This window comes from Musca domestica, unplaced genomic scaffold (genome assembly GCF_030504385.1).
Source record: "Musca domestica strain aabys unplaced genomic scaffold, Musca_domestica.polishedcontigs.V.1.1 8, whole genome shotgun sequence".
NCBI classification, from domain to species: Eukaryota; Metazoa; Arthropoda; class Insecta; order Diptera; family Muscidae; genus Musca; species Musca domestica.
Window position 1 is genome coordinate 17570723 of NW_026712409.1, and position 16428 is coordinate 17587150.

Genomic DNA, 16428 nt, shown 5'->3' on the forward strand with positions numbered 1-16428 from the left:
CCACTCGTCCGACAGCTGTTAAAATTATTCCAGTGACAGCTCATTATATTGTTTACAAGCGTACAAAAGCATTTTGGTGAGAATTTTCCAGAAAAAAAGTTATTCGTGATGGAATTCAAGCGGGATAGTGTGATCTCTTTATATTTGGCTGGAAAACCCCAAATGGCTATCGTTAGAGGACTCCAACATTTAAATGTGAATAAATCTTTTGTGTATCGGACCATCGCTCGTTACCGTGGTAGCGTACCCCGACGTCAAGGAAGTAGACGGAAGGCGAACCGCAAAATCAGCAGAAATGGTTCGAAAAATAAAGAAGCGACTTGATAGAATCCCGCGTCGCGGTGGTCGAAAAATGGCTCGTGATCTGAACATATCGCAATCTTCCATTCGGCAAATATTAAAAAATGAGCTCGGGATAAGGTCATTGAAATTCCAAAAAGTGCACGAACTTACACCGCACCAGAAAGAAAATAGACTCAAAATAGCTAAAGAGTTGCTTCGATTGGCTGAAAGTTTTGATCTCCCGAATTTGGTTTTCTCCGATGAGAAAACATTCGTTGTCCAGCAGTTTGTAAACAAACAAAATGATCGTGTTTGCTTGCCAAAGAGGTCGGCTGAAAATGTGCACCTTCGGTTGGCCACCAGAACTCAAGCGCCGGCCATGGTGATGGTGTGGGCAGCCATAACAGCTGATGGGCGCTCTCTGCTCGTATTATTCGACCGTGGCATCAGAATAAATGCCGAATATTATCGCCAAAATATTCTGGAGGGTGTATTAAAGCCTTGGGCTCCCAAACATTTTGTTGGCAGACCTTAGACATTCCAACAGGACCATCGCACCATTGCACTCAGCACGCGCCACCCAATAATGGTTACAAAATGAGGTTCCTCGCTTAATTTCCAGCGTACAATGACCACCAAAATCTCCTGATACCAATCCGTCCGTTGGACTATTGTGTCTGGAGTATTTTGGAAAGGAAGGTTGGCACTAAAAAATACCAAAGTGTCGATCACCTCAAGCAAGCGCTTCGCCGGGAATGTACCAAAATAACGCAGAGCAACATTCAGGCAGCGTGTGACGGTTTCATTGGCCGTTTGGAGGCCATATTTCGCACCAAATCTGACCAATTCGGACAAATCTAAACTTATTCTAAAATTTGATGCTGTTTCCGACATTTTTTGCTTTCGTTTAATAAAATTTTAAAAAAATGTAAAAATCATGGCGTTTGACTTTGTTGCAGTTTTTTTTATCTCACCCTGTATTGAATACCCCAACTTTCCCGCCTTAATATTCATTTCACAATCTAAAGGATTTTTTTTTTCAGTCTCCCCCCCCCCCCCCCAAATCAATGGCAAACAGAAACCATAAAAGCCTCTCCAAAAGGATTCCATTGCTCCACCATTTTGCGTTCGGATTTATACCCCAACGTTTGATGACGACAATGATGATGATGGCGCATGGTCTGGTTCAATGGCTAAAACTTTGCTGTCTTTGGCTTAAGCAGCTTTTGCCTTAGCAATTTGTAAAGCAACTCCCCTTTTGACAAACATCCACCCCACTCCACATTACCTCCTTCCAATCATCCCTTTCACCATCGTGGCTGGCAAAGGAATTTTATTAGAAAAGAAGTTCGAAAATCGATTTATTTTTTTTTCTCATTCGTGTTATTGTTATTTTTTCCCTCTGCCTATGATTTTATTTATTTTCTTGTTGTTATTCTGAGTTTTCTTTATTGTTTTATTGCTTTGGCAAGGCACACAGTCGGGGGGTTGGGGGTGGGTGTTTGTGTTTGTAGAAGGATAATGTTGGGCTTATAAGTTTTAAATACTGAATGGGATATTTTCTTTTTGATTTAATGACTTTTTGAGTTCAATACCATCAAACCAAAATGTGCATTGATTCAAAATTGTGGATTACCATAAAGAAGAAGAAAAGGAACAGAAATTTGAAAAATATTATTATTTATGCAACAATTTTGATGGGGAATTTAAATTGCCAACCGGCCACAAGTCGTGGATTTTTTGGGACTATTTATTAAGGAATTTCAGACAAAAAAAAAAAAACATTTAAAAAAATGTTAAAAAGATTCATTTAAAAAAAATTCCGAAAATTTTTTTAACAGAACAGTGTTAGCAATTTTTCGAATACCGTAGTATTTTGTTGCTGCAAAATAGTCATACTGAATCCCATTATTGTTGTTTTTATAAAAACGAGGTTTGTTTATTAGTGGTGAACGATGGTAATGTTTACCAGAGGGTAAGGCAGGGAATTCCTAGGTTTCTGAAAGAAAGTAAAAAAGCATAAAAAAAGTTTTTTGTCATAGCAGCTATTTTTTTTTTAAATAACTCCTTGGGATTCTCCCAGATAAAAAAACAAGTAAGAAAGCTGCAAGTTCGGACCGGCCCGAAGTTTGAATACCCTCTAGCATTTGGAACGATTTTGGCAAAAAATAAAATCCGACAACGTGGACCTGCATAGGAAACTTTTGCCATAAACCATTACAATATTCAAATGCGAAACTTGAATAATAAAACCAGTAAAGAAAGTCCTAAAGTCGGCCCCGTCCGACCCTACACCACTCTGTTAATTTAGTAGAGCTCCACGTAACAATTAAAAGTTTTTATGGGAGAACTCAATCAGACACGCTATGATTATAATTATAATTTAAAGTTCAAAGGACCAAAGATATATTTAGGAGCTACATCCAAATCGGAACCGATCTCGAAAAAATTTTGCAAATATATTTCTGAGGTGTGTATGATATATTTCCTGAAATATCGTTGTTACGGAGTGCATATTACGGCTGTGGGTAACACATAGTAGAAATCGGATGAACAATATATATGGGAGCTATAGCTATATCTTAACCGATCTTCACCAAATTTGACATAATAGCTTCTGGACTCAATTCGGTCGTAAGTGCCAAATTTCATCCCATTTGGGCAAATATTAGACGTTTGGTGCACAATAAAAGGTAAATCGGACGAACTTATATATGGGAGCTATATACAAATCTGAACTCTGATCTCGATAAAATTTGGCAAATGTATTTCTGAGCTGTATTTGATATATTTCCCCAAATAATGTTGTTACAGAGTGCATATTACGGCTGCGGAGGACAAAAATAACAATTCGGATGAAACATATATATAGGAGCTATAGCTATATCTGAACCGATTTTGATCAAATTTGGCATACTTATTTTTAGGCCTAATTTGGTTGTATGTGCAAAATTCCATACTATTCGGACTGATATTACACGTTTGGTGCATATCTAAATTTTTACTGATTATCTCCAATTTCAATAGGGTTCGACCTTGGGCCAAACAAAAGATCTTTGCAAGATTTCATCTGGATCGGGCAATAAATGCGACCTGTACTTTGTTTACAAAAATACATGGACAGACGGACAGACAGACGGACGGACATGCATAAATCGACTCAGAATGTGATTCTATGCAGATCATCAAAAGTAACTATGGGTCTATCTCATTTCCTTTTGCCTGTTACAAACAAATGCACAAAGACATAATACCCTGACCACCTTGTGATGTAGGGTATAATTATATTTACCTTTTTTATACGCTCAGCCATATGGCTACAGAGTCCGTATCATACATCAGATCTCTTGTTGAGAGAAATATTAAGATATACCAGACTTGAATAGATTCGCTGACTTGTTTCGCAAATTATGGGAGATTTAAGAATTTAAAATTGTGATCGTTTGTGGGGGAGGTTCCACAAGGAGTAGGCCGAAAACTATCATCTTCACACCATATCTTGTGTAAGTAGAAATATTGAGATGTGTGAAGTTTGAAAAGAATCGGACGTTATTTTTTCGAATTTCTAGGGCATTTGGATTAATCCCTCTGTGAAGGAGATACTAGAAGGAGTAGATCGATATATCTCATCTTCACACCAGATATTGTGTTAATAGAGAGAGAGAGAGAGAAAGAGAGAGAGACAGAGTTGGATGCTTACTTCACATTTTATGAGAGATATAATTATTCAAATTTTGCCCCTTTGTGGGGGAGGTACCAGAAAATGGTCCGATCTTTGCCATCTTTATAACAGATCTTGTGTTGACGGGAATATTGAAATGTAAATAGAATTGAATATTCAAAATGTTGACCCTTTGTGAGGGAGGTACCACAGGGAGTGAACCGATATAATCCATCTTCACAGCAGATCTTGTGTTAGTAGATAGTGAAATATGAAGAGAACCGGATGCTTATTTCGGATTTTATAATCATTTTGGTTATTCCAAACTTGTAATCTTTGTGGGGGAAGTACCAGAAGAAATGGTCCGATCTCTACCATCTCTTAACGACATCTTGTGTTGATAGAAATATTGAGATGTTCCAATGATCTGATTGGAATCGGATGTTAATTTCACGTTTTGTGAGCTTCATGAATATAAAGTAAAGGAAGTAGTCGATATAGTCTAAATCCTGGCACATCGCAATATTTATATCATAGATAATTAGGTCCGATACGAAATGGACAATATTGGTCCATTCCTTCGGAAACTACTACCATTGAGGGTCATGAAAAATAAAATTCATAATATATTTAAACAAGTAAAAAAGCTGTAAGTTCGGCCGGGCAGAACTTTGAATACCCTCCATCATTTGGTACAAAATTGGCAATTTTCAAAAAACTAAAATCCATTAAAAATTCTGTTAAAATCTAAAAAAAATACCGAATGTAGGGTCTATACGACGACGTGGACCTGCATACGCAACTTTTGTCATAAGACTGCACAGACAATTTTCTGGCATAGGCTGTAGTATCCATTACGAACTTCAAATACAAAATTTTAAATAATTCCGGTAATTAATGTCGCTAAAATCATCAAAATACCGAATATCGGGGGTACCGTTATATGGGGGCTATACGAAGACGTGGACCTGCACAGACAATTTTCTGTCATAGGCTGTGGTATTCATTATGAAATTCAAATACCAAATTTAAAACAATTCCCTTGAATAATGTAGTTAATATCATCAAAATGCGGAATATTGGGAGGTACCGTTATATGGGAGCTATATGAAAACGTGGACCTACATGGCCCATATTCAATACCAAAAGTCCTGCAGACATAATACACATTTGAGTAAATTTTTATCAACTTACTTCATTTCGTTCGGAAGCTAGATTTATTTCCACAGACGGACAGGTATAAAAATCGGACATTGACTGAGGGTTTAGATCTGTCAGCAAAACCGTCTGATACTTTTAACTTGTTATACCCTCCACCATAGTATGGGGGATATATTAAGTTTATCATTCCCTTTGTAACACCTTGATCAGCATAAAATTCTATGTCGAGTAAGCGATGTCCGTCCGTCCGTCTGTGGAAATCACTCTAGCTCCCGAACGAAATGATGAAGGTTGATAACATTTTACTCAAATGTGTATTATGTCTGCAGAACTTTTGATATTGAAAATGGGTCATGTAGGTCCACGTCTTCGTATAGCCCCCATATAACGGTACCTCTTGATATTCGGTATTTTAATGATTTTAGCGACATTATTCACCGGAATAGTTTCAAATTTGGTATTTGATGTTCGAAATGGATACTACAGCCTAAAACAGAAAATTCCACGTCTTCGTATAGCTCCATATAACGGTACCTCCCTATATTCGGTATTTTGGTGATTTTAGCGTCATTATGCACCGGAATTTTCAAAATTACGCATTTAGAGTTCGTAATGGAAACTACAGTCTGTGACAGAAAATTGTCTATGCAGGTCCAGGTCTTTGTATAGGCCCCATATACCAGTACCTCCCTATATTCGGTATTTTGACGAGTTTAGGTACAATACTCACCGAAATTGTTTGAAATGTCGCATTTGAAGTTCGTAATGAATGCTACAGCTTATGATAGAAAATTGTCTATTCTGGTCCAGGTCTTCGCACAGCTCCGATATAACGGTACCTCCCTATATACGATATTTTGATGATTTTATCTACATTATTCACCGTTTATTTCAAGTTCCGAATTTGAATTTGGTAGTGATTTATGACAAACAATGCCTGTGTGGGTCCACGTCGTATAGACACCAATATAACGGCTATATTCGGTATTTTTAAAATTCTAACAGATTTTTTTAAGGATTTTATTTTTAATTTCATTCCAAACGGTTGAGGGTATTCAAAGTTCGGCCCGGCCGAACTTACTGCTTTTTAACTTTTTTTTTTGCTTTATATTTATATTATGATATTTTTCTGTCCTGTTGTTTCTTTAAATTCAAACCTTTCAAAAAAAGTCCGACCCTATCTTTTTAAATCCATTTTCTAGAACGCACGTTTCAACATCTTCAAAAATACATGTCAATAAAATATTTTTAAAAAATCGCAGAACTTGATTTTTTTTTTTTTTTTGCAACTCCGTGTTTTTGACTTCGTTCGCAGCTTTTCATTGATCATTACCAAAAATCTGCATACAAATGCCTTTCTTAGCACTCTACATGTCCTTTGAGTTCTTTCCCAGATCCCGAGCCGCAGAGCCTCTGCACGTGATTCATGCGTTTTTAATTCCTAATCTCAAAACTTAAAATTAATTCGTTCTCTCCCGAATAAAAAACCGACAAAATTGCTACAAAAAACCTTCTTCCTCCAAAGCATTACATTAACATATTATTTCTGACTTTGGAATGCCGACTGCCACTGGCGTCAGGCAGCAAAATACCAACAGCCGAAAGAAAGTGATTTTTCAATTGAATAATCCCCGGCAAAAATTTAATTTGTCTAAGTGGTGGCAAAAATATGCAAAACAGTCCTCCTTTGGACCCATGTGTTCCTCCAACTCGCTTTCGTTCGTTCGAGAAATAAAACAAAAAACAGAAACCAAACTCAATTCAATACCAACCTGTAAATAAGTTTGCGACGCACACTACGCTTGAAAAATCCCGAACAGCCATTACAGGCCAGAATGCCGTAATGTTTGCCCGAACTGGTGTCGCCGCACACAACGCAGATGAGACCGAGATTTTGAACTTTTTGGCGAGGCACAGTTAGGCAGGTTGCTTCATTTGCTGCGGCAACGGCCGCCGCTGTGGAGGTGGGCGGCATCGATGACGACGATCCCGACGATGAGGGTGGTGGTGCCGATGAGGCCGGTGTTGTTGTTGTGGATCTGCCACCCAAATTCGATGCTACTGCTGTTGTATCATTTGCATTTGACACAGCTGAGGCTGCTGCTGCAGCAGCGGCTGCCACAGCGGCGGTGTGGTGATTCCATGGTGGCATCAAACGACTCTGAGGCGGTGTACAACATAATCTGCTGGGATTTGGTGGCATATCTGAAATTAAAAGGCCAAAAGACATTTAGAAAATATGTAGCAATTTTTATTTTTGTTGGTTATTCAAAAAGAGAGCAGCCAGCAGCCGACGTCGTCGCCTTTTGTCAACCAGGCCAAAATGACAAATCGTCATCGGCAGGCTTTTTAGTTAATTTGAATTTTATTACTGTCGCCTTTTTATTGTTATTGTTGTTGTTCTTTGTTTGCCGAAATGGGCTCCTGGTATTTTTGTTTGCGAATATCTCTTTATGCCAGCCACCCTCCTCCTGCTTTCCCTTTTTATTGGCCACGACATTCTCACTTAGCATAATTTTCCAACCACCATCAAAGAAACTATTATTTTGACGCCTGGCCTGGTGTTGTACAACAAAATGTGGGCATAATTGTTTTTGTTGTTGGATTTGTAGCATGGCTTTCCAATAAAGGACTAAAGAAGAAACTGAGATTTGTAGGGAATCTTCTATGGAATGAAGATCATCCAGTGGTCTTCTAAAGATAAAGGAAATTCCTTTTTCAAAGGAAATCTTTAGCTTTAAAAGGTCTTCTAGAATAGAATGCCTTCCGAATCTTTTCTATAAATAGAAGACCTATTTATAAAAGAGCTTCAGAAGACCTTCGAAAGCTCTTCTATAGCTAGAAGACCTTCGAAAGCTCTTCTATAGCTAGAAGACCTTCGAAAGCTCTTCTATAGCTAGAAGATCTTCGAAAGCTCTTCTATAGCTAGAAGATCTTCTGAAGCTCTTCTATAGCTAGAATATCTTCTGAAGCTCTTCTATAGCTAGAATATCTTCTGAAGCTCTTCTATAGCTAGAAGATCTTCTGAAGCTCTTCTATAGCTAGAAGATCTTCTGAAGCTCTTCTATAGCTAGAAGATCTTCTGAAGCTCTTCTATAGCTAGAAGATCTTCTGAAGCTCTTCTATAGCTAGAAGATCTTCTGAAGCTCTTCTACAGCTCGAAGACCTTCTGAAGCCCTTCTATAGCTCGAAGACCTTCTGAAGCCCTTCTATAGCTCGAAGACCTTCTGAAGCCCTTCTATAGCTCGAAGACCTTCTGAAGCCATTCTATAGCTAGAAGACCTTCTGAAGCCCTTCTATAGCTAGAAGACCTTCTGAAGCTCTTCTATAGGTAGAAGACCTTTTGAAGCTCTTCTATTGGTAGGAGACCTTCTGAAGCTCTTCTATAGGTAGAAGACCTTCTGAAGCTCTTCTATAGATAGAAGACCTTCTGAAGCTCTTCTATGGCTAGAAGACCTTCTGAAGCTTTTCAATGAACCGGAGACCTTCTACAGCTCTTCTGTGGATAGAAGACCTTCTGAAGGTCTTCTATGAATAGAAGACCCTGTGAAGCTCTTCTATGGATAGAAGAACTTCTGAAGATCTTCTATGGATAGAAGACCCTGTGAAGCTCTTCTATGGATAGAAGACCCTGTGAAGCTCTTCTATGGCTAAAAGACCTTCTGAAGCTCTTTTATGGGTAGAAGACCTTCTGAAGCTCTTTTATGGGTAGAAGACCTTCTGAAGCTCTTCTATTGATAGAAGACCTTCTGAAGCTCTTCTATAGCTAGAAGACCTTCTGAAGCTCTTCTATAGCTAGAAGACCTTCTGAAGCTCTTCTATAGCTAGAAAACCTTCTGAAGCTCTTCTATGTAAAGAAGACCTTCTAAAGCTCTTCTATGGCTAGAAGGCCTTCTGAAGCTCTTCTATGGCTAGACGACTTTCTGAAGCTTTTCTATGGCTAGAAGATTTTCTGAAGCTCTTCTATGAATATAATACCTTCTTAAGCTCTTTTATGAACAGAAGACCTTTTCAAGCTCTTCTGTGAATATTAGACCTTTTGAAGCTTTTCCAGGTCGACCACAATCAAAAAATGAACTCGTCATAAAATTTGCCAATCACTTGTTTTGTCACAGCAGCTCTTCCACGACCGTCTGTCCCATTTTTTTCCATTTATCAATCAATTTGTGTGTGGTGGTCTGGTCCTTTCTGCAGAATTTATTTACACATTCAATTAGGACAACATTAAGGCCATCACATTACACACGAAATCGGCAAACAAACAAAATTTTACCCAAGGGGGAACGAATGAGCCGGGCGAACGCCGGAGAGGCAATTGTTTTCACATCACACCCTAATTTGATTGTTACAACAGCAACAGCAACAACAACAACAAAACGCTCAGACATCCTTCGGCACACAAAATTGCCAGGCGATGCCACTTAACCCCTGGAAACTGTTTTGCTTTGATGGAAACTACCAGTCATTCATTCCATCATTAGTTATGTTTTTGCAACAACAACAACAATAACAACAACAACTGGCACTGTCAGCTAGTAGGCTTAGCGTTCGGCTGCTACTATTTTCAGTTTTTGTTCCACTTTGGCATATCCTTCCGAACCCGAGTGCCAAAATGAAACACCAACTGTGGTTTAATGCCGTCGGGATTAATGTCATATGTTTGAATTTTCACAAGTTAATTTTTTCAACTTATGATAGAGCAGAACCAAAAAGGGAGAGGGGTGGGAGAGATCCCATTTGACTTTTTAGTTTTTTTTTTGTAACAAGGATATCATTGATATCCTTCCTTCATTTCCTCCACGTCGTGTTTTGCAACATTTTCTACACAAATCTGGTTATGTGCCACAAAACACCCTTCCCCTGGATTTCATTGAAAAATATATTTTTGTGAGGGGGGAGGGGGTAACCCGAAATGCATACAAGTGTTAACATAATTTCTATCTAAACCGATTTGCAGCGGCACCGCCAACCCGTTTTTTTGGCACGCTCTATGCCTGCCATGAATACTAAGAACCTTGATTGAGTCAAATTTTAATTCAATTAGATGACTAATGACATTATAATAATATTGTTTTTTTATTACTCTTTTATGTCTCCCCTCCTTCTCCTCCTCTCCTTATCCCATCCCATTCTATACCTATGTTCACCAAGTCGCCCAATCTCACTCTCTCTCCCTCCCTCACGCAGTTATTGCTGACTGCCAATGAAATGAAGTTTGTGAAACACATTTTGCATATTTAATGTAAACCCTTTACCGAATGGGCTGTCCCTTCCCCCCCTCCACTTCCCCCACGTTTTCCCCTTTTTGTTTCTCAATCCTCTCAATTCTATGTAAATTTGTTAGATTTACTCACAAACCGGATTTTGGTATCCTAAGCAAGTAAGGGTTAACTTTCTGTTCTAAGTCTCAGGTGGCATCAAGTCTATTCGCCTGTCTAGACAATGAAGCTGAATTTTTCGAAAAGTATTTTTGGTGTTTTTGTAAAGCAAGGATATTAGGCACGTCCTTTTGAAAAAGTAAATAACATCACGTGTCCGGTATTTGTGAAGGAGTTAAATTATCTCAATGTTAAGATAATAATTTGATACGTGTTAAGGACCCGGACTTGGATCTGACTAAATCGTTTTAACATTAATTCGGAGATATGTTTATTGTGAGAAGTTGGCAACACAATACACACACTTAACTTATAGAAGATGTTATATCCCTGATGGCCTTTGAAGGGTATCTGATCGATAAAAGGCCTTCTATCCATAAAAAAATCCATTGTTCATGGAATATCTACAGAAGGACTATTTGGAAGACCTTCTGAAGCTTTTCTATGCATAGAAGATCTCCTGAAGCTCTTCTATGGCTAGAAGACCTTTTGAAGCTCTTCTATGGCTAGAAGACCTTCTGAAGCTCTTCTATGGCTAAAGGACTTTCTAAAGCTCTTCTACGGCTAGAAGACCTTCTAAAGCTCTTCTATGGCTTAAAGACCTTCTAAAGCTCTTCTATGGCTTAAAGACCTTCTGAAGCTCTTCTATGGCTAGAAGACCTTCTGAAGCTCTTCTATGGCTAGAAGACCTTCTTAAGCTCTTCTATGGCTAGAAGACCTTTTGAAGCTCTTCTATGGCTAGAAGACCTTCTGAAGCTCTTCTATCAAACTCCTTTAAATGACCTTTAGAAGGTCTTCTGTCATTCATAAGAGAACCTTATCAAGTCTTTTTCCCGTAGAATATCTATAGAAGAACATCTGTCTATAGAAGACTTTTAGAAACCCTATAAAAGAACTAGCATTCCTAGAAAACAAGTAACAAAGTATCGGACGGGTTTTGCCGACAGATGTATACCCTCAGCCAATATTCGATTATTTAAAAATATTTTGACTTCTGTTATGATTATTCAAATGCTTAACCCCTTGTGCAGTAGGTTCCGAAAGAATTGGCCAATATTTATCGCTTCACATTTCATAAGAGTTGTAATCATTCAAAATATTTACCCTTTGTGGGGGAGGCACTTGATGAAGTGGACCGATATTATCCATTTTTGCACCTGACCTAGAACTGACGCAAATATTAGGATTTGCAAAGTTGGAGCAAACCCGGATTATTGCTTCTCTTTCTTTGCAGAAAAAAATATTTTTGTTTTGAAAATTTCGACCATTTGTGGGGGAAGTACCAGAAGGAGTGGACCGATATATTCCATCTTAACACCAGACTTTGGGTTAATATAAATATTACGATGTGTGAAATTTGAAGACAATCGGACATTTACATCACATTTTATAAGAGTTGTAATTATTTACAGTTTTGACCCTTTGTGGGGCAGATACCAGAATGTGTGGACCGACCGCTAGATCGACTCTGATCTCTGGTCCAAAGAGACCTAGGGTATAAAACCGTGATTTCAACTAGGCACGTTTTGACCGTATCAAATGATATATGCCCTCTGTAGCCATATGGCAAAGTCCTCCGGCTATAGAAAAACTATAGAAGATCTCTGGAAAGACTTCTACCTACAAAATAACTTTAAATGGTTTTCTAAGAGGTCTTCTACCAATTGAATAGCTATGGAAGATAATTTATCTACAGAAGGGATTCGTAAGGTCTTATATCCGTAGGAAAGTTTTAAAAGGTTTTCTATATAAGAGGGCTTTAAAAGGTCTACCGTCTATAGAAAAACTATAAATTCTGAAGAAAGGACCAGACCAATACGCACAAATTGATTGATAAATGGAAAAATGAGGAAAAATGATAATGAAAACGGACGGCGGAAGAAGTGTTTGGATATTTTATGAGAGGGTTCTTATACCCTACACCAGATAGTTGTAAGGGTATTATGTCTTTATGCACATAGTTATTTTTTAGGATCTTCATAGAATCTCTTTCTGATAATCGGATGAGATTTAGATATAGCTCCCATGTATAACTTCAACCGATTTCCGGTTAATTGTGCACCAAATGGTCAATATCTGTCCAAAAGCCCTGAATTTTGGTACATCCTACCGGAGTCAGTGTATAAGCAGTACATCAAATTTCAGATATAGCTATAGCTCCCATATATATGTTTCATCCGATTTGGCGTTTAAGTCCCTCACATTCGTAATATGCATTCGACATCAACGATATTTGGTACCACATATCTTATAGAGCTCGGAAATACCTCTGCCAAATCTTCTTAAGCTCTTGTCACAATTTTAATCCGAATTGACTGTAAATTGGCAGTTTGTGTTTCTAGCATGTAGGCAACATCCTTGCATAGATCTGTGTATATAGGTCCAAGTTCTTCTATAGTCCTCACATTACTGTACTTTCGGCATTTTAAATATTTTACCTACATTTTTCAATAGAATTACCTCAAATTTAGTATTTGAAGTTTGTAATAAGCGCCACCTTCTCTGGCAGATAATTGGCTATATATGTCAAAGTTTTCATCTAGCCCCCTATAACTGTACCTCCAGATGTTCTGTATTTTGATCATTTGGGCGACACTTTTCACCGGAATTGTTTCATTTTTTTTTTTTTTTTGGAGTTCGCAATGGGTACTGCCTCTTATGACATAAAATTTCCTGTACAGTTCCACGCCTTCGGTACCTCCTTCCATATAACGGTAACTCCCAATATTTGGTATTTTGATGATTTCAGCTAAGATTTTCAACAAAATTATCTTAAACTTGGTGTTTGGAGTTCGTTATCGGCAACACCTTCCACGGCAAATAATTGAAAATTTGGCATTAAAAAAAAAAAACTCGTTTATTAGCTATGTCGGTCTTTGACAAATAAATCTTTAATAAATTATTGGACCACTGGTCCTTGAACAGATATTCTTATGAAATCCACGATCATTGGGTTTGCAGATGGTTTGAAGATATTTCAAAATAAATTAGAATCATTTTTCTTATTAAAAACTAACAAAATAAAAATGATTGGTTTCTTGATCCTTGAAAGACATCCTTTACAAATCCGTCATTATTATTCCGTTGATCCTTTAAAAATATTCTTTAAAAAGTCGTCGATTATTGATCTGTTGGGCGTTGAAAAAATATTCATTGAAAATCCCTGTTAGTTTATGAAATAAATATTATTTCAAAAGTCATGTTTATAAGCATCTAGGTCCTTGAAAAATATTTTTAAAAAATACACAAAAAACATTGCAGAAAGGTCCGTGATTTTTTATCAATTGTTCCTTGAGAAGATTTTCTATAAAAAAATCAAGATAATTGGGCCATTGAAGCTTCTTCAAAATTAGTTTGAATGTCCTTGAAAAACATCCTTTAAAAATCCCCATTTACAAGGTTTTTAGAAGTTTCGTCCTGGAAAAAATATTCTTTAAAAATTCAGGATTATTGGTCTCTTGTTCTTTAATCGATTCTTAAAAATACTTGAAAAATACATCATTATTGGTCTGTTGGTCCTTGAAAAAAATATTATCTAAAAATCCATGAATGTTTGTCCTTGAAATTTTCTTTTAAATTCCATATTGGTATTTTTTTCTCGGAAAAATATTTTTTAAAAATCCCCGATTATTGCGCTCTTGGTCTTTGAAAAAATATTTTATTTAAATTCGCGGTTTTCTGTCTGTTGATCCTTGAAAATATGTATTTTTGAAAACCCTAAATTGTAGGTCTCTGGGCCCTTGAAAAATATTTTTAAAAAATACACCATTATCGGTTCATCCTTAGAAAAATATTTTTAAAAACCCACAATTTTGCCTTGTAGGTCCTTGAAGGAATATTCTTCAAAGTTCCACGAATTTACCCTGTTGGTCCTTGTAAAAATATACAAAACCGATTATTAAAAAAAAAAAACATTTTTCAAAAATCCATGATTATTGGTCTGTTTGTTCTTTAAAAATGTTATTTAAAAATCCATTGCTATTGGCCTGTAGGTCCATGAAAAATATGCGTTAAAAATCCATGAAATATATCTTTAAAGAAACCACGATTAATAGTCTTTTGATCCTTGAAAAATATTTAAAAAATATCCACAATTATTGGTCTCTTGGTAGTCAAAAAAAATCTTCTCAAATTTTTATAATTATTGACCTGTTTGTTCTGGCAGAAATATTCTCGAACAAATCCAAAATAAACGGAATGACGTTCATTGAAAAAATGTTTTTTTTTTTAAATACGCGATTATTGATTTGTTAGTCATTGGTCTATTAGTGCTTTGATCCGGTGGTCCTTGAAAAAATTATTTAAAAATCTTAGATTATTAGTCTGTTGGTCCTTGTAAAGAAATTCTTTAAAAGTCCACGGTACCTAAAATTATTCTTTAAAAATTCAAAAATATTGATATGTTGGTCCTTGAAAAATGATTCTTTAAAAGTCCATGATTATAAAACTGTAGGTTCTTAAAAAATATTTTTAAAAAGAGTATGGGTCTGCTGATTCTTAATTTTTTTGTTTCAAAATTCCACAATTGGTAGTCTTTTTGGCCCTTCAAAATATATTCCCAAGAAATTATTATAAACTCATATAAAAAATATTAAGATTATTGGTGAATGGTCCATGAAAATTATTTTTAGAAAAATCACGATAGGTGGAACACATCTTTGTCCTGGGAAAACTCAATTTTCCGCCGGCATTTGTCTTTTCCTCCAACCAAACATATTTCACAATCATTTCACCTTTCCACAATTATTTACCTTGAGCTAAAGGACGTGATATTGTCACGGTGTCCTCTTTATTCATATTAGTTGTCAAATCCGAGGGGTTTTTTCACAATTTTCAATTAAATGTTTTACAACGTATTGACTCAAACACTTACACACACTTTTGCACAATTTATTTCGAACATTACTTCTTTTCTTTTAAAATTCAATTTTTGCTTCAAATTTCTTTAAATTCCTTTTATTTTGTGAATTTTACTTTAATTTTCAAACAATTCTGTATACCGAATCACACAGGATCCCGGAACCTTTGCATACACTTTCCGCTAACGGCAAAAGGATTAATTCCGAACGAAAGTGATTAATTGTTTGGTGGTTGGCTGGTTGGTTGGTTGTCTGCTTTTGTTGTTTGTGTGTGTGTGTGTAGTTGGGGTTTTGTGAAAATAATTCACTTCAATTTTTAATTTTTGAATTTATTTTTTAATTAGTCTGCCTGCTCGGTTTGGTTCGGCAGCACTTTTGTTGTGAAAATTCCTTGTTGGCTGGCTGGCTGGTAGCTGGTGAGTGGTTTTGCACAGCTTTGTCACAACACGATGCACAGAAGAGGGCCGGATAGTGAATGACCGACCGACCGAACGACAGGTTAAATGTGAATCCGCGATGTTAAAGTTTCGATGTACGATCTAAGATTTATCACAACATCACAGTACACGATGCCATCACGCACGTCACACACACACATACACTCAAACACTCTCACAGAGGATGGCATGCCGAGCAATTCCGGGACAGAAGCTTGGAGGATTTGGAATGTTGTTGGGCTTTCTTTGTGGGTCCACATCAAAATGGAAATGTAAACCAACCCTTAACAACAACAAAAACAATGTTCAAGTGCCAGTGTCTGTATGTGTGCGTGTGATGTATCCATGTGAGAATTTATGTTAACCCGCAATCAGAAACGAGCAAAGAGCACAGCACAAGTAAAGTTGTCGTCATCAGCCTCATCAGCATCATCATCGTCAGCATGGTAGTTGTTGACGTCGCTGCCATCCTTCACATTGTATTAAGTCCTTGTCGTTGTTGTTGCTGCTGCTATTGTTGGTATTGAGCATCAAAGATATTGTGATTCATATTTTAATGTTTGCATGGGCGTCTGTCTGGCCCAGTGTCTGTGTGTGTGCCGCAGACGACACCATTTATGGACCATCAACAAGCACCAACCAAATCAGTC

General features: G+C 37.0%; 1 protein-coding gene across 2 annotated transcripts in view; it reads right to left on the reverse strand.

Moving 5' to 3' along the window:
- Positions 1-16116, reverse strand: part of LOC101890022 (photoreceptor-specific nuclear receptor) — a 41445-nt gene extending 25329 nt beyond the window's left edge. For both annotated transcript variants that reach the window (XM_020034774.2, XM_020034773.2), the window contains exons 1-2: positions 15234-16116; positions 6877-7309 (exon numbers count right to left, since the gene is read on the reverse strand). In XM_020034774.2, the coding sequence (XP_019890333.1) occupies positions 6877-7309; positions 15234-15279 (479 nt within the window). In that variant the 5' untranslated portion in view covers positions 15280-16116. The remainder of the gene's footprint in view (positions 1-6876; positions 7310-15233) is intronic.
- Positions 16117-16428: the final 312 nt, after the last annotated feature.